This window comes from Corythoichthys intestinalis, chromosome 12, assembly GCF_030265065.1.
Source record: "Corythoichthys intestinalis isolate RoL2023-P3 chromosome 12, ASM3026506v1, whole genome shotgun sequence".
NCBI lineage: Eukaryota > Metazoa > Chordata > Actinopteri > Syngnathiformes > Syngnathidae > Corythoichthys > Corythoichthys intestinalis.
This window is the reverse complement of record NC_080406.1, coordinates 49,439,944-49,459,143: the sequence shown is the minus strand read 5'-3', so window position 1 is coordinate 49,459,143 and position 19,200 is coordinate 49,439,944. Positions and strand designations below refer to the sequence as shown.

The 19,200-nt window shown below is 37.8% G+C and overlaps 1 protein-coding gene across 4 annotated transcripts in view; it reads left to right on the top strand.

Annotated features, from left to right (window-relative positions):
* The window catches only part of gli2a (GLI family zinc finger 2a), a 153,560-nt gene that overhangs the window by 31,263 nt on the left and 103,097 nt on the right, over nucleotides 1-19,200 (top strand). For all 4 annotated transcript variants that reach the window (XM_057852013.1, XM_057852012.1, XM_057852011.1 and 1 more), the window contains one exon: nucleotides 4,576-4,708. In XM_057852013.1, coding sequence (XP_057707996.1) covers nucleotides 4,600-4,708 — 109 coding nt within the window. In that variant the 5' untranslated portion in view covers nucleotides 4,576-4,599. Of the gene's footprint in view, nucleotides 1-4,575; nucleotides 4,709-19,200 lie in introns of those variants that run through there.

The window sequence follows — 19,200 nt, the reverse complement described above, 5'->3', positions numbered from 1 at the left end:
TAAATAAATAAATAAGCGGCTTATCAAAGTGATTGGAGTCAAATGTCTTGAAGTGACATTTTAAATGATTTGACTTCCTGCTGTCTGCTGTAAAACATTTTTAGACGCAGTAAACAGACTGGCCTTTCCGTGTATCACACTGTGTTAAAAGTCAAAGCAAAAACCAAACGGTTCATACGCTTCGTCATATTTCCTCGTCTTAGCTCTTCATATCTCCAGTGCTCTTTCCTGTGTGCTCTTGTTTGGTTAAAAAATATATAAAAATATGAAAAGATAAAATAAAATATAAAAAAATATTGCGCACTCTCTGAATGAAATGAAAGTACCACTAGCTATGGAGATAGAATAGTGCCAAAAGAAGTGAGGTTGTAAAATGAAAATTCTTCCTGTAAAATGACCATTTTTAACTAAAAAACACTTGTATTACCGACTTTTTCCTTTTGTAATAAACATGAAAAAAACACAATGTAAAAAATACATTATACAAGTGTTTTTTTTCCAATTACAAGTGATTTTTTTTGTTCTACGGGTGTTTTTTCTTAGCTACAGGTTAAAAAGTTTTGTCTCACCCTTGTCGCGTTTTATGAGACAAAAAAAATACTCGTAACCTAGTTTTAAAATAAAAACATACCTGTAAAATGACTCATCTTAACTAAAAAACACTTGTATTTTAACTAAAAAAACACTTGTATTTCCAAATTTTTTCGTTGTGAAATAAACATGAAAAAACAATATTATAAAATTTCTTCAAGTGTTTTTTTTCCTCATTTACAAGTGATTTTTTTTGTTCTACGGGTGTTTTTTCTTAGCTACAGGTTAAAAAGTTTTGTCTCACCCTTGTCGCGTTTTATGAGACAAAAAAAATACTTGTAACCTAGTTTTAAAATAAAAACATACCTGTAAAATGACTCATCTTAACTAAAAAACACTTGTATTTTAACTAAAAAAACACTTGTATTTCCAAATTTTTCGTTGTGAAATAAACATGAAAAAAAAATATTAAAAAATTTCTTCAAGTGTTTTTTCCCCCCATTTACAAGTGATTTTTTTATTTTTCTACAGGTGTTTTTTTCTTTGCTACAGGTGAAAAAGTTTCGTCTCACCCCTTGTGGCGTTTTCTGAGACAAAAGTCACTTGTAACCAAAGATGAAAAAATCTACTTGTACATCGAAATAATATGTTGTAAAACACAAAAATATCATTCCAAGTCGTGGTCAAAAGAAGACGTTAGTTAAGAAAGAACACAATCTAGTGAATAGTTCTTCGGGTGTTTTATCTTTAATAATCTACAAGTGTTTTCTGAGCATGTACAACTAAATTTCGGCCCAAGCATGTGATGTGAGGCAAAATTCAGACCAATCGGAACGGCGATTGTTCAGGAGGAGGGCGGGACACACCATTGCCGACCTGCTCCTTCTTGCTTTATTCATCACGGCAGAGTACGACAGAAATGGCAGAGCAGCTCTGCCATTTCGGCCATTACGGCAGAGTACGACAGAAATGGCAGAGCAGCTCTGCCATTTCTGTCGTACTCTGCCGTGATGAATAAAGCAAGAAGGAGCAGGTCGGCAATGGTGTGTCCCGCCCTCCTCCTGAACAATCGCCGTTCCGATTGGTCTGAATTTTGCCTCACATCACATGCTTGGGCCGAAATTTAGTTGTACATGCTCAGAAAACACTTGTAGATTATTAAAGATAAAACACCCGAAGAACTATTCACTAGATTGTGTTCTTTCTTAACTAACGTCTTCTTTTGACCACGACTTGGAATGATATTTTTGTGTTTTACAACATATTATTTCGATGTACAAGTAGATTTTTTCATCTTTGGTTACAAGTGACTTTTGTCTCAGAAAACGCCACAAGGGGTGAGACGAAACTTTTTCACCTGTAGCAAAGAAAAAAACACCTGTAGAAAAATAAAAAAATCACTTGTAAATGGGGGAAAAAAACACTTGAAGAAATTTTTTAATATTTTTTTTTCATGTTTATTTCACAACGAAAAATTTGGAAATACAAGTGTTTTTTTAGTTAAAATACAAGTGTTTTTTAGTTAAGATGAGTCATTTTACAGGTATGTTTTTATTTTAAAACTAGGTTACAAGTATTTTTTTTGTCTCATAAAACGCGACAAGGGTGAGACAAAACTTTTTAACCTGTAGCTAAGAAAAAACACCCGTAGAACAAAAAAAATCACTTGTAAATGAGGAAAAAAAACACTTGAAGAAATTTTATAATATTGTTTTTTCATGTTTATTTCACAACGAAAAAATTTGGAAATACAAGTGTTTTTTTAGTTAAAATACAAGTGTTTTTTAGTTAAGATGAGTCATTTTACAGGTATGTTTTTATTTTAAAACTAGGTTACGAGTATTTTTTTTGTCTCATAAAACGCGACAAGGGTGAGACAAAACTTTTTAACCTGTAGCTAAGAAAAAACACCCGTAGAACAAAAAAAATCACTTGTAATTGGAAAAAAAACACTTGTATAATGTATTTTTTACATTGTGTTTTTTTCATGTTTATTACAAAAGGAAAAAGTCGGTAATACAAGTGTTTTTTAGTTAAAAATGGTCATTTTACAGGAAGAATTTTCATTTTACAACCTCACTTCTTTTGGCACTATTCTATCTCCATACTAGCACCCACTAAGTGTATGTGCAATTACAAGTTATTCTAGTACGTCAAAAAACTATGTTCCCCGAGGTCACATAGTCATATTTGAGAAGTACTGGTCTAACCGTATAAGGTTTAGACAGGCGATTTCATCATTTATTGCATGAATTGCTTTTTATTGTAGGTTTTATTTGAAATATCTACTTACATGATTTACTGTGATCGAGGGATATAAATACATTTGACTTGAATTGAATTGTGTGTAATTAATCAACTTGCATCTTCAAGAAACCGAGTAGACAGGGAGTCTGACCAAATGTGTCACTGCTAAATCTCAACAAGTTAATGATTTAAAAAGAACATAACATCACAATGCAGTGTAGAACTTCAATCACAACTGACCTCTTGTAGGTCCTGTCCATGCTGCTTTGGGCGGGCAAGCCAAACAGAAGAAATGGACCCTTGTTTTTTTTTTTTTTTTGTTCTTCTTCTTCTCTGCCATCCGTCCAATTGGTTTGTGACACCTGTATACTTGGCCATCAGAACTGGGCTCTCCGTTTACTGGTGGTGTCATGGCACAAGCGTGTTGAGAGGCACAAGTGTTGCAAGAACAAATTTTTGTAAGTCAGCCTTTACGAAAGGCTGTTTGAGCATTTTTAAATGAAGATGCTGTCCTTCACAAATTAAATTAAAGCAAAAGTGCAAAAAGAAAATGTGATGTGAAGCTGGCTGAATTGCCCTGTTGAGACAAATTAGCTTGCTGGCTAGTACCAGTGGGGAAAAAAAATAAACAAGTACAGCAAAAACCTGTTTGTTGTTCATCTCTAATCGGCTTACATTGACTGGCACCTCTGAGGAGTTACAGACATGGTTGGTAGTGCACATTCATGTCATAATAGAAGATGACATGTCGCATCACCACATGAAATCATCAGCATCTCGTCACACATTCTGTCAAATTTGGAAGCCACATTTTACTTTTTAACCTGAGGTATATACATATTTATATACACACATACACACACTGTTCCACTGCAGATCTATACTTATTCACATTAAAATGTTACCTCTCTTCACAACATTATGCAAACATGTGTGCAGACATTTTCTCACAAGTCTGAAAATAAATGATGACAACCAACTTGCATGAGAGTGTGTATTGCTCTCCTCACAAAACTGGACCATGTCATGTTTGTTCTCAGCAGAGAATGATCCCACCAAGTCAAACAAGTGGCACGTTGCCACGTCACCAATCCATTCAAACACACATGAGGCTGTATTGACACAGTGTGTGACTAAAACCTCACCACTCAGGGCCTCTCACATTTACAATTGGAACAGAGTGAGCACTGTGAACTCATTACATCAAACTGAGAAACCCATGTGTGTTTAGGGGTTGACCTGACATTATTTACACTGACAGAATAAATATGTCGACAACCATAATGAAATGACCATGTAAATATTGAATTACATCTGCTCTTCCCTTCTCTAGAAAAAAACGAAACCTTAAACACTTACTAATTTAGCGGGGTGAAGGAGGAAAAACCAAGATGCTTGTATGGACACTTAAACATTTGATGTTTCATCAAATGTGTAGGCAGTGTTATTGACCCAAATAGATTGTGCATCTTTTATTTTAAATCTCTAATCTCATATAAATCTTTTGAAATTGGAACAAGGCGAAAGGCAAGAAAATAACAGGCATGTGGCACATGGATGTGTAACTAGTATTTGGATGTGTCGATAGGATTTAATGGGAAGTTTTGGTCAAAAATGGTGACATTTTTATACAAAAAAATGGGGACATGTAAAGTATTAATTGTTTTCTTAATATGTTAGAATAGGAATCATGTGATTCGCATGAAAAAAGAAACACAAGGATGTGAAATGTAAAGTGCTATCATCATGAAAAGCCAATTAAATGTGCTATTCCTTATATATTGTCCTTCTATCCAGGTTGTCAGCCATTAAAAGAGTAGCATGGAGACCTCAGCTCCAACTACCAATGAGAAGAAGGAATGCAAGGGTCCTGGTATGGATGGAAGCAGCTTCTCAGAAATTCCAAAGAAGCCCTCTCCCACCTCCAGAGGTACAGTTAATTCCTGAACTCTATTTGTATGAAGTATTTTGTCAAGATATTGAATTGTGTTTTTGGAAGGTAACTTAGAAAAAAAAAAGAAAAAAAAGGAACAAAACAAGATTCACTGATATCGTTTCATGCGCATCCTGCATGCGCAAATTAATATCTGAAAGGGATTGATCTCTATCCATGCCTCCCATAGACGCACCACCTCCGTGAATTTGACCACCCATCAGACGCAAATTTATAGGAAAATAATTATGTCATTCGTTTGTGCTCGTTTGTGCTGAAAAATTTTTCGTATGTGTTGCCATCGTTTTTAGATACAGTGAGGAAAATAAGTATTAGAACACTCTGCGATTTTGCAAGGTCTCCCACTTAGAAATCGTGGGCGACTTTGAAATTTTCATGGTAGGTGCTTGTCCACAATGAGAGACAATCTAAAAAAAATCCAGAAATCACAATGTATGATGTTTGACCTGGGAAAATCAATGTTAATATTTGGTACTGTAGCCTTTAATTACAATTACAGAGGTCAAATGTTTCCTCTAACTCTTCACCAGGTTTGCACAGACTGCAGCAAGGATTTTGCACCAGTACACCACACAGACCTTCTCTAGATCAATCAGGTTTCTGGACTGTCACTGAGAAACATGGAGTTTGAGCTTCCTTCAAAGATTTTGAATTTGGTTTAGGTTCTGGAGGTTGGCTAGGCCCCTCCTGAAAGTTGCTATTGCCACTTCAAGGAAATGATTTGATGAAACTTTACCCATCGAAATCAAATCATGACGTTTAGCACGCCCGCTTTCCTATTTTTGGCTCTTTGAAAATGGCTGAAATAAAACTCAACTTCAAAAAGGCAATCATAAGTGCTCATTTCTCATTAAAAACAATTACAATTTAACATTGAAAATAACCAATAAAAGCATGTAATATACCCGACCAAAAAATTGCACTTTGTTCTGGTATTTGAGTAGAATAAAAATCAGCAATTTAAAAAAAAAAAAAAATTTTGCCCAGCAGAAAAAATGCGGGTCTGAAGGGGTTAAAAATACTAATAATGATAATAATTGAACTGGATTTTTATTTTTCAAAACATATTAGCAAATTGGAACATAAGTATAATGTTAAGTTTAAAAAATTTATTCTAAATACAATTAAAATAAATGCAGTCCTTTAGGTGAGCCCAAACCCACAGCCACAACTCAACATTATTACCATCAAAACAAAAATAATTGAATTATTCTCCATAAAAACCATGTGTGTATGACTCGTATCATGTTTACATTCTACTCACACACTTTCTCAACACAGACAGTTGCCAGAGAAAAAAAAAAACACGTTTTACCACCGTTAGACACACTAAGCACGCAAGAGTTAACTCTCGTAGCTGGTGGGAAATGTTCATGACAGTGTTTACTAACCTTTAATTTTGTATAAATGTGAAATCATATCGAATGTATTGCCTCCTCGGCAGCCACCCTCCGCAAACATGTTTTACATGTCGGTTGGCTCCGCTCCTCTAAGCCGCGGCCGTCTGTAACTTTTCTGTAGCCAAAGTGTCAACCTGTACTATCCGTCGGCATCAGGAAGACCCCACTTCTGACCCAGAGACATAAAAAAGCCAGGCTGGAGTTTGCCAAAACTTAGCTGAGAAAGCCAAAAACGTTTTGGAAGAATGTTCTCTGGTCAGATGAAACAAAAATAGAGCTTCTTGGGAAAAGGCAGTAACATAGGGTTTACAAGAAAAAAAAACGAGGCCTTCAAAGAAACGAACACTGTCCCCACAGGCAAATATGGCAGAGGTTCCCTGATGTTTTGGGGTTGCTTTGCTGCCTCTGGCACTGGACTGCTTGACGGGGTGTCTGTGGACTACCAACAAATGTTGCAGCATAATATAGGGCCCAGTGTGAGAAAGTTGAGTCTCCCTCAGAGGTCATGGGTCTTCCAGCAGGACAATGAAAACACAATTCAAAAAGCACTAGAAAATGGTTTGGGAGAAAGCACTGGAGACTCCTTAAGTGGCCAGCAATGAGTTCAGACCTGAATCCCATAGAACACCGGTGGAGAGATCTGAAAATGGCAGTTTGGAGAAGGCACCCTTAAAATCTCAGAGACCTGGAGCGGTTGGCCAAAGAAGAATGGTCTAAAATTCCAGCAAAGCATTGTAAGAAACTCATTAATGGATACCGGAAGCGGTTGTTCGCATTTATTTTGTCTAAAGGTTGTGCTACCAAGTATTAGGCTGAGCGTGCCAATACTTTTGTCTGGCCCATTTTTGGAGTTTTTGTGTAAAATGATAATGATTTTTTTCCCCATTCTCTTTTGTGTTTTTTCATCACAAGCAAAATAAAGGAAGATATTACTACCAAAGCATTTGTAATGGCAATCATTTTCTGGGAGAAGTCGAGCATTATCTGACAGAATTGCAGGGGTGCCAATACTTTTGGCCAGCAGTGTGTAAGAAATGAAAGGATTTTTATTAATATTGTTTAGTGGTGTCAACAATAATCGATGCGGTGATGCATCCCGATGCGGGGCATGGACGATTCGATTCGATGCGGGCAACAAGCCGAATCGATTCAGCGCATTTTAAAATATATAAGTACGTTAAAAAATCTTCCTTGCGCAATTCCGGTGATGCAATGGATTTGGTTTCCCCATTTGTATTATTATTGTCATGTTTCATTTTTTACACACTGCATAACTCTGGTCAAGTTTCCCACCAACCTCATAGAAGCCAAAATGTCTCCAGATGTCAGCTTTCAATGTCTTAGGTGCATCAAGAATCTTTCTTGCTCCCTCTTTCTCCGCTTCACCCATTGTTATGTTATGTCCTATCTCTTAGAGGTTAGATCTTGTGCCCGAACCCGAATGGGTCGGGCCCAAAATGTTAAGCATTCGCGTTCGGGTCGGGTCGGGTTGGGCCGCCCCGCGCCGGACTAATAAATTATTAAAAAATAAAAATAAAAAAATAAAAAAGGGATAAAATCGAGAGCAGGCTCTCTGTATTGTGCATTTGCTTGCGCACTCACATGAAGCAGTGGCGCCGCCCGCTTTTTCTTCTTCTCCTCCGCTGTGGCGCTTGCGATTCGTTAGGAAAGACACTTTTATTTATGCACACAAAGGCAACACAAATGTGATCCTTTTGAATCCTCTCCTCTGTGTGTCTGCAAACTCGTTTTTTTTTTTTTTTTATATTAAACTTTCCCAGCGTTATTTCGTTGTGTAATGATTTTATAATGATCACAAAAAATATGTAGACTATTTAAACATTAAGAAAACTTGCGTTTTTTTTTTCTGCCAACTGAGAATTCGTTACGAAAGACACTTTTATTTATGCACACAAAGGCAACACAAATGTGATCCTTTTGAATCTTCTCCTCTGTGTGTCTGCAAAATCGCATGTTTTTTTTGTTTAATATTAAACTTTCCCAGCGTTATTTCGTTGTGTAAATGCTTCTATAATAATCACAAAAATATGTAGACTATTTAAACATTAAGAAACATGCGTTTTTTTCTGCCATCTCAAAGAAATGAAAATAAATTGCTGCTGCGTTTTTTTTTTTTTGCGTCACTCCAAGCCAGGTCGGGCTTCAATACCAGCGGGCCGTGTCGGGTCGGGCTGGATTTTTTAGGCCCCATCTAACCTCTGCTATCTCTCTGCTCTCTCAATTGCAAAAAAATGATATTTCCTCATGTTGAAACAGATTGTTATGGTTGCTAAAATGCTGCTGCACTTCATTTTAATTCATTATTTTTTATTGTGATGTGGTAGTTACTGATTGCATTTCTAAGTTGACTGCACATATATAGTGGGCGAGGCCTACATTTTACTTTTGTTCTACATTGCAATTTAGTTGGATGTTTTGTTTGCAACTGAACTGATCCCTGGATTGATATTGCGATAAAGATGCTGCTGCACTACAATATTTTCTTTGTCGCTTTCTTTAATATTTACTTGAATATTTTTATCGATGGGTTGTTGTGACTAAAATACAGTGACTGTTATTACTGATTTTGCACAGGAGTTCAGATGTTGCACTGTGTGAAAGGCTGCTACTGTGTGTAAAAAAAAGAGAAAGCCCTGGTCTCATTCAAAGCACCAATTAAATGCCGTGATCTGTTTTTTTTTCTTTTTTAAATATATATCTAAAATTCTTTTCATTTGACTTCAACCAGGATTGACACAAGAGCCAATAAAAAGTTGTTTAATGTCTGACCGCTTGTGTTGCCTCATGATTCACGGAAAATATGCTTTGCTTTAGAATTTTAATGCATCCCAGGCTTTAAGGCATCGCGATGCATTGCCGAATCGAACCGAATCGAATCATGACCCTCTGAATCGAATCGAATCGAATTGAATCGAATCGTGGCCCTCCGAATCGTAATCGAATCGAATCGTGAGGGCAGTACCGATGCACACCTTTAATATTGTTGGGGACTGATTGAATTTATAATGGACTCAGTCAAACGACTAAATGTGGGTCGCCCGGACATGCTACATTAAAAACCTAAAAACATCACTGATTATTAAACAGATGGAAACCAGGACAACACAACCACTTGTGCTGTATTCCTACATACATGTAATGTAGATAGTTTTATTTCCTGTAGAACCATTTTCAAGATTTCAAGATTGAAAATAATGTAAAACACGATGACTCGTCGAAGCAATTGGGTGATACATGAAAAGAGATAGGGGCTGCATCATTTAGGGATGTCAGAGAGGAGATGAAAAAAATGCTATAATGAGGTCGAAAGACCTTGTTCTCACCTCCCGAGTGTACATTTCATGAATTACTTAAAAAAAAAAAAAAAAGGCTGGCATAGCAGTGGACGACATGGTGTATCAGAGGCCTCTGATAAAGGCTGAAAAAAGAGCGGTCCTTTGAAATGCAAACAAGATGTCATATGATATTGTGGTATCGGCGTTTTTTTTTTTTTTTTTCTCTTAATAATGATCTTGGTGGCCTGCCACAAGATGAGCCATGAGCATTAATTGTTTAGGGATGCGGGGTTGAAACTAGGACGTTTCAGTGCACCCTCCCTGGCATCTCCACAAAGAGTCTGCAAGTATTTTCAAGTCAGCAAAGAAAATATCTAACTAGCTTGGAGATTAATTATTTATAGTTATGACCATTGCATGTCATGTAGCTCTATAGGACTTGACATTTAATTACCTTGCCCCGTTGACACAAAACAGTTCTCACTTATCCAGGCCTATTTGGGGAAGTAACATCACATTGAAAGTTCATCCTGGGTCAAAGTCACAAAACAAACATAACCTAAAAATTATCGCTCTTATTTTAATTTGCAAATATATGATGAATATTGAGCTTAATGAGGTCGCAAGACCTTGTTCATGCCTCTAAGGTACTGATGTTATAAATTACTTAATGCTGCTAGTGGACCCAGCTTGTGGACTTTGAAGCCTCTCAGAAAGACACAAAGGCATTATCTTAGGGCCACTGCAGGAGCAAATCATTAATACAAAGTAAAACTGATTTAAAAACTCAGGAGAAATGAAAAAGTAGAACATTCAATTGACTGTAGACATTTGCTTTGCTTTTGTTGTATTTTCCTTTATTCATTATGTGATCCAGTTTTTAAGCATGCATGTGCAAAGGAAAATAGAGCAAATGTGTATACATCATGATTAAAATCCCTTTTAAGTTGACAAACATTATTTTAAAGGGGCACTTTTCATTTAGATTAGTTGTATTTAAGAATTTCAAGTCAGAACAAGAGACTACAATAACTTTAGAAACATAAAAAAAACAAACAAACAAAAAACACAACAGAAAACCTTACAAATATAATGCAGATTTTTTTATGCACAATCACGAAACTTAGTTTTAAAGGAGGAAGAAGAAAACTTGAGATGTGTGTAAAACAAGTGCAGCTTTTCTACGATCTGTACAAGATAAGAATCAAAACTGCTTTCTTAAAGCCTAGTTAATGGTTCTAAATGGACACCCGCCTTTGGTGAGACAGCCTGCATCTTTTTCATAGCTACCGGGCTTGCTTCCACAAGCTTGTCACTTGCAACCTGACTCCAAATTCCCGGGATTTACAAGCCTACATTAACCTGAGCCTTAACAATGTCAGTGTAACATGTTCAGGTAAGGTGCTTGCTTCCACAGCAGTAAACGATCAAAACCTTTCTAAAGGGGAAAACTATGAAAACATGCCTTTACTTCCATTCTTGCCACCATATTGTATATGTTCCTGTGTGATGTGTTTGTTGCCTATTAGGTCGCTTTCAGTTGCAGCTGATATGACTTTCTTTACAACCTTATTAAAAGTATGTTCAGTCTGTTCAAGGCCTCTGGCGCAAACTGATCCACACAAGATAGGAATATTCATACTAGACACAGGTTTGCCACATTTATAAAAATTGGATTCATGATCATTCCTGACACTAGCCAGCACATTTATCTGTGCTCAGTCCCAGCCCCTTGTCCACAGCATTATGGCCACACACAAATGATCATTAAAGTTCAGGCACCTTTGAATTAGATAACATGAGTGGTGCACGTACAAGGGCGTAGATTTGGTCTCAACAATGGTAGGGACTAGAGGTGGGAATCTTGGGGTAGCTAACGATTTGATTACGATTTGGAGGCGCTGATTCGATTAGAAATCGATTATTGATGCACCCCCCTCCCCCACCCCCTTTTAATGTTTTGTACATTAGTTCCAAAAGTGATAAAAAATCCTCTCAGGCTAAACCGAACTACTATTTCAGTATCAAGTTAACAGTTCAAAACAGTAAATAAAATACTCAAGTCCCCATTCTGTATCCGCAACTTTAAAAGTCATTCAATTAATTTAATGTTGTGACTCAACTGTTAAAGTTGTTAAAATTGCTCCCGTTATTCCATAATTTCCCTTCTGTCTACAGAGCTTTCCATAACAGTCTACTGCTTTAAGATGGCGGCTGTTTACAAACATCGGCAAGTCTGTCATTTTGCATCTAGTTCTCTATACATATTCTAACGCTGCGGTCGTCTGTCATTTTGCATCTAGTTCTATATATATGTTATATCGACCGTAGCATTATGAGGCCGTATGTTTGTAGCAACTAGCAACTGAACCTTGTTTGTAGTGGTTGTCGGCCAAAGTCAGGGATCATTGTTTTTTTTTGTTTTTTTTATCTAGCGGCATGAGTTGAACACGATATTTACTCTCAGTCCGTTCCTCATTGTGTCCCGAAGACCGCGCTGTGTTTTAGCTCCGCTTTACCTGGTATTAGTAAATAATCGGAATTTGGATGTTTTGTGAATTTTTCTCAAATCTTCCACGGCCGAATTGCAAATAATCTAAGAATCGGAAATTTCGCACGCCTCTAGTAGGGACGATATAACAGCATAACCTGCATGTACACTTTTTGCTAGGGACGGGACATTAATAAGACCGAACAGATTGGGTGAACGGGGGTAAGGGCTACATTTCTCATGAATATGAACACACTTAATTGATATGCTAAATGAAAAATGTACAATACATTTGTATTGACTTTGACTAACTTTTATGTGTATTGGTTCAGGTGATACAACGTTCGATTCAAACCTTTGTTTTCATAAACTACTAAAGAAACATTTTGAAGTGCAAGTCTCTTGAAAAAAAAAAAAAAGGGAGCTATCCAAGAATGTGTCCACTTCTGGGGGACACTGGAGCACCCCTAGACTCAAACTAAAGTATTGTAATATAAAAGTGATTTGGGAAAAAAATAATTTAGAAAAAATCCAAGCTATCCAAGGACCGATCTACATCTGAGGCATACGAGACTACCCCAAGATTCTAACCAAAGTACTCTCATGAAATTCTGAGGTGTGATTTTATCACACAGACTTTTTTTCATGCCACTTCATGTTCATGTTCATGTCCATGTTCATGTCAGTGTCCTCCTTAAGTGGACCCATTCTTGGATAGTTTCCTGTTTTTTTTAATTTTTTTTTTTTTTTTTTTTTTTAATAAAGCAACTTGCAAACAATGATCCAAATGAATGGCGGCTAGCTTGACTTCGTTGTTCCATGTGAAGGCTGGCCTGACCGCAGTAGTTTTGCAGGTTAGCAAGTTCACACCGTTTAATGTTATACTAACTCTGATGCAGGTCAGACTTTCAGTAGCAAAATTAGTGGTGTTTCCTTCACCTCCACAAGATTGACGTCTTTTGACATTACTTACAGTGGCTACTGGCTACTGCTGACCAAAAAAAAAAAACTTCTAATATCCCTCGTCTTCAAAGGGGGCAGAGGAGGCGGTATGATGTCAACATGAATCTGTAGGGGCTGTGTGAGTGTACTTGTGCCTGTGTGTCTATGTGCAGGTTGGTCGGTCAAATCCTCAGCCAATAACGTCCGTTTGAGGGGAAAAAAAATGGACACATTCAGCAACTGATAAGGGATAAATGTATGTAAGTCTGAACATAATGAAAATAGTTCACTTAATAATTGTAGGGTCTCGTCTATCCTTACTACATATGGGAAGACAATTTAAATTACCTATATAACTGAAATCATTATATAATGCAAATAAGGTTGCTTAAAAGTAGGTGGGGACCAGAGGTTGCGCTAGACTTTTTCATTGTCTGTCATTTTGACTGACAGTGTCATAAAAATCCGGTCATAATCTATTTTTACCCGTCACTTACATTTTAAAAATGATAATAATGACATATTCAATAGTATTTAGTTTTCATTCATTTTTAATTAATATTCTGTCCGAACAAGCTTAACAAGAGGCAAACAGACAGCGGAGTGCACCTATCAGTGACGGGCAGACGTGCCGTTAGCAAAGCGACGAGGGCAGGGCGAGGGACTTGCGCGCGGAAGTAAACATACGAGGAGAACGGAGTTTATTCAACATGGCTAGCGCGAGACAGACTGTTGTCAATGTCTCGTGTCGATGTGTTTTAGCTCATTTAAAACTGAATTTACCGCGGAATGGAACATATTCTCGGCTCTCCCGCCATCCGTGTTGTTGTAGAGACGACTTTCGGCGCGCAAGAGTGACGTTGCTCGTGAAGAAAACGTCGCGCAAATAAACAAATCTGATTTGTCGATTGATTTTGTAGCTACTCGAGAGGCTGTGTCCCAGACTTTTCTCTCAGTGTTTGAAAAATACAGGGAGAACAGTCTGGCAAACACTCAGTTGCCTTGACATTTTTCCGAGTAAGGCCAACGACGTCATGCATCAAGAGAGACAATAGCTAATTAATATGCTCACTCGCCACCCTGTGGTCTGGGGTGTGAATTGCAACCTGTCAAAATGACGGATGGACTTCAGTTTTTTCCGTCACCGTTTTAAAAAACTGGTCAACGACGGAAAATATTCGGTTAACGCGACCCCTGGTGGGGACAATTTGAGCATCCTGAAAAGTTGCTAGTGGTAATTCCCTATCGTCCCTATGCAAACCCACGCACTTGCAGTTGGCGTCTAAACAGGACTGACACTATTTCTGATCATCTGCAATGCATGCCCCATAGGAATAAATAGACAAATACAACTGAAATAACAAAAATATTTTTTTTAGATATTCCAATTTATGAACTTTCTGTGTTTACTTCATTGACATAATTATTCAATCCCTTAGGTATGTATAACTTTACTACTTAGTACAACATCCTTTGCAACAATAACATCCTATAGGCGGGAAGCATAGCTTGACACAAGTTTCTTGCAGTGATCCTCAAGTATCTTTGCCCATTCCTCATTGGCAAAGGCCTCCATTTCATTGACATTTTTGGGCTTGCCTGCTGCAACTGCCTTCTTCAAGTACTACCGTATTTTCAATGGGATTTAAGTCTGGTGATTGCGATGGCCACTCCAGAATCTTCCAGCACTTCTTTTGCAACCAAGATGTGGTAGATGTTGAGGTAGGCTTAGGATCATTGTCCTGTTGGAACGTCCAACCTCACCCAAGCCTCAGCTTTGTCAATGACTGCATGACATTTGCATCCAAGATCTCCTGGTATTGAACATAATTCATAACACCCTGCATATGCTGAAGATTCCCTGTACCTGAGGAAGCAAGACAACCTCAGAGCATGACTGACCCCCCACCGTGCTTCACAGTAGATAGGGTGTTCTTTTCTTTATAGGCGTCATTCTTTCTCCTCCACACATACCGTTGATCGATTGGCCCAAAAAGTTCGAGTTTGGTCTCATTATTCCAGAGAACAGTATCCCAAAACCTTAATAGTTTGTCCACATGGTTTTTTGGCATACTTCTTGTGCTTTGGAGTCAACAAAGGGGTGCGCCGGGGAATGCTTGCATGGAAGTCATCATTTCGCAGTGGGCGTCTTATTGTCTAGGATGAAACCTGAATACCTTCCTATGACATGTCCTCTTGTAGTTCCTCAGCTGTCACCCGGGGATTTTTCTCCATCTTTCGCTTCAGGTATCGCACAGCAGATGCAGACAGTAACCTCTTTCTACCACGCCCAGGCAGCGTTTCCACTGTGCCTTTAGCTTTAAACTTGCGGACGATGCCCCCAATTGTGTCTCTTGAAATTTTTAGTCCTTTTGCTATCTTTTTATATCAATAAACTTGCTTATGAAGTGAAATGACCTCCTTTCTAAACTTTTTTGACCATCCCTTGTTCTTATCAGCTGTTTGAAAACACCTGATGGAAACCTTTGTTCTTAAGAGTGGTGTGCTTGGGGGGGTTGAATAATTTTGTCAATTAGGTAATCACAGAAAGGCCATTAATTGGAATATTCCCCAAAACAGTTTTGTTATTTCAGTTGTATTTGGCTATTTGGCGTGTCAATATTTGATGTGATTACAAACAAGATGAAAAATGAATGTCAACCAAATGCAAAAACACTTATCCACTGTGAAGGTAGACATGTGCCGATTACCGGTTCCAAAGTATACCGTGGTATGAGAACGTCACGGTTTTCAAAATTTCCTTCACACCATCCCCAAGGGTCAGCTATTTTTTAATGTGCCAAAAATGCAGGGAGAATTCCCTCGCTTGCAGCTGCAAGATTCAACCTTCCCCTACCAGTTGTTGGTCAGTGTCAGTGAGTCAGCTGTGCTACACACTGGTTAGAGGAGTGAAACTCCGGAACTTTTTCCTCATCAAAGATAAGGAAATCGCTGGTATGGGAATACTTCGGCTACAGAAAAGTTACAGACAGCCGCGGCTTAGAGGAAGAGGGCCAACTGACATGTAAAACACAATATGATTTCGCAATTATAAAAAATTATAGGTTAGTAAACACTGTCATGAAGGTTTCCCACCAGCTACGAGAGTTTACTCCTGTGTGTTTAGTGTGTCTAGCGGTGATAAAACATTTTTTTTTTTTCTCTCTGAAAACTATCTGCGTTGAGAGCGAGAGTGTGTGTATAATGTTAACATGATACGAGTTATACGCACATGCTTTTTATGGAAGATAATTCAATTATTTCTGTTCTGGGAGTTGAGCTGTGGCTTTGGGTTTAGGCTTACCAAAAGGACTGCATTTATTTTATTTTTATATAGAATATTTTGTTATTTTTAAAAAAATATATTTTAACTTAACAATGCAGTACTTATGTTCAAATTTGCTCATATGCTTTGTAAAATAAAAATCCTGTTCAATGGAAAAAAAAGTTTTCTCAAAATATCACAAAATATCTTAAAGTAACACATTTTAGAGCTGTAATAGCAATAATGTGATACTGTCAAACCGTGATATTTTGGCTAAAAGTTATCTTACCGTCAGAATCTCATACCGGCACATGCCTATGTGGGTGTTGAATAATTGTGAACACAACTGTATTTATATGATGTAAATATATTTAAATTAATACATTTGAAGATTGAAAAACTATACATACTAATATATACAGTACACACACAATCGCACTCCAAACAATTTTCATAAGTTGAGAATCCCGTGTCTATGTTGCTCCTTCTATGCGTGAAGTATAGCGTAAATGGATGAAAAACGAGAACACTTACGGCTGTAGAGTGTGGCTTTGAGATAAATATCGGGGTGTTAATCATGGCTATCGTGGCTGAATTTCGGATGCTGGTCAGGCGCTTAACAGTGTTTCTCTGGAGGGCGCTCTGGAGCAGGTCACGGCCCCTTTGGCAGAGAAAAATGTCCCAGAAAATTTAAAAAAACAAAAACAAAAAAAAAACGTACTCCTCCCCACTCTTTGCACTATCCAAAGGCCTACTCCAAAGGGACAGCCACTAATCTTCCTGAGAAAGGGAATTCTGCCTTTCTTTCTGTGTCCCTAAATGAGGCTCTTATGCTGCTGTGGTTTTCACAGACTGGGTGAGAGGTAGAGGAATGGGGTGGGGGCACAGAGGTCAGCGTTATCCAGAGATGACCGCATGCATGCCAGATCCCTTTGCCCTCTTTGGTTTTAACTTCTTGGCCCTCCACCTTAGTTGAAAGAATCAGCAAATTCCTCCTCTAATGCAGGAGCATTCACCGAAAAAAATAGGGGGGAAAAAAGTCGTTTAAATTTTCACAACGTTCACATGAGATGGAATTGTTTTAGGGCTAACAGTAATGAAACCATTCATTTTTAGTGAAAGGAAGGCTGTGAATTAACAATACAACGCTCTTGAATTTCAAGTCACCATACCTGTTATTTTTACCAGTATCCATGTACAAACCTAAGAGAAATTCATGTGTTATGCTAAGTTAACAAGTTTGAGAATAGGTTTTCATTTTGTTAAAGCGCTCTGCTCCTTTATCATGTTGGTTCATAGTGATGCTATTGGAAAATGTGCCAACTCTGGGCAAAATATATATGTATACCAGATGCTTGTATACACTCTCAAGCTCTCAAGACAACATGTAACATTCCGTGTCATTTTACAAGCAGTGAGAGAGAAGGAGTGTAAGTGCAATATATGGATGCTTGAGGGGATTAACCAACACCCCATCAGGCAGCTTTTTCCTCAGCATCCCTTCAGTCTCACAACTCTCTTTGGTCTCTACTTCCCCTTTTCACGTTCTTTCCCAGTATGTAAAGTTTAATCCATCTCTCTGCTTCTAAGACACTTCCTGTCTGTTTTGTTTGGAGAGCTGATAGGAATTAGTGCAATAAGGTACCCGGATTTTTCCGCCTCTTCCGAGGTGTCGCCTCAGGGCAACAAAGTATTTGACGGGAGCATGTGAAAGTTATTTCATGTGAATTTGTATGTCATGTGCTTGCCTATGAACCATCCTAACATTTGGTCTAGGATAATTTGATTTACTCCTGTAAACCTCACAGTAAGAGAGAGACAAAATAAACATATGAATAGTTTAGACGTAGTAAAACAAAAATGTGTACTAACTGTAAACACAGGCAGGAGGCGCTTGTGTAAACTGACCCTATTCTGTAGCAGTTAGCTAATCTAGAGACGAGCAGTAGCCTATGTGGTCAACCTCTACACCCTTACAACCCACACTCACCTGAAGACACATCTGTGGTCCACACTTGCTGGGGAAAAGAAAAAACCACAGCGCTGCACTCTGCAAAGGATCCTACTTTGCCATGCTTAGAATTGCATGTCTGATGGTACTAAGAGATCGTTTAGGTGTAGATGAAAAATATGCACCTTGAAAAGCATTCACTGTCAAAAATATAATTAGGCTACTTACCGTATTGGCCCGAATATAAGACAGCCCTGATTATAAGACGACCCCTTCTTTTTCAAGATTCAAGTTTGAAAAAGACTTTTTGAACACCAAATTAATTTTTATACAGCAAATAATTACAGTCCATCCGAAACGAATGATTATAGCAATATATTTGAGAGAAAAAGCATGTTATTTTGCCTCATTCAAATCTTAATATCTGAACATTTAAATATGTAAACTAAAGGGCAATCACATTCGTAAATGAATGGCTTCTGGTTTTTGAAATGTAAATAAACCAATCTATTGTGATAAAACAACAAAATTGCAATAACTGCATTAACCATCAAAGTGAAGTCTAACTGTAATTGTAGTCTTGAAACAAATCTGAATAAGGAAGAACATTGCAATAAAATAATGCAAACTGGTTAAACTAAAAAGAGTAGCTGAGATCTGTCATGACAGAACATCGCTTCAATGATATCTGGCGCCACCTAGCGTTGTGACTGTGTATAATGTCTAGACCGTGAATATAAGATGACCCCCTCTTTTTCAGTGTTATTTCAATGCAAAAAAACACCGTCTTATATTCGGGCCAATACGGTAATTGTTTTTGTAATAAATATGTTGACATGTCAATCACCATGGCCGTTGTGGGAAAATATATTTTTTTTTAGCATTTGGGCTTGTATGTAAATGTTAGCTTTTATGGTTGTCATATTCCTTGGAAGGTGCTTCATACTTCAAGCAGAGCATTTGCCCACTCCTCCGAGAAAATGAACCATGCTAGTTAAAGTCAACTGTGACTGGCAAAATAAGCTGATGCAAGATGAAAGTTCATATAAATGGAACGTCATAACAAATAAGCTGCGCGCCTGCGCAGTCGTGCACTGTTTGCACATACTCAGCGCACAAGAAA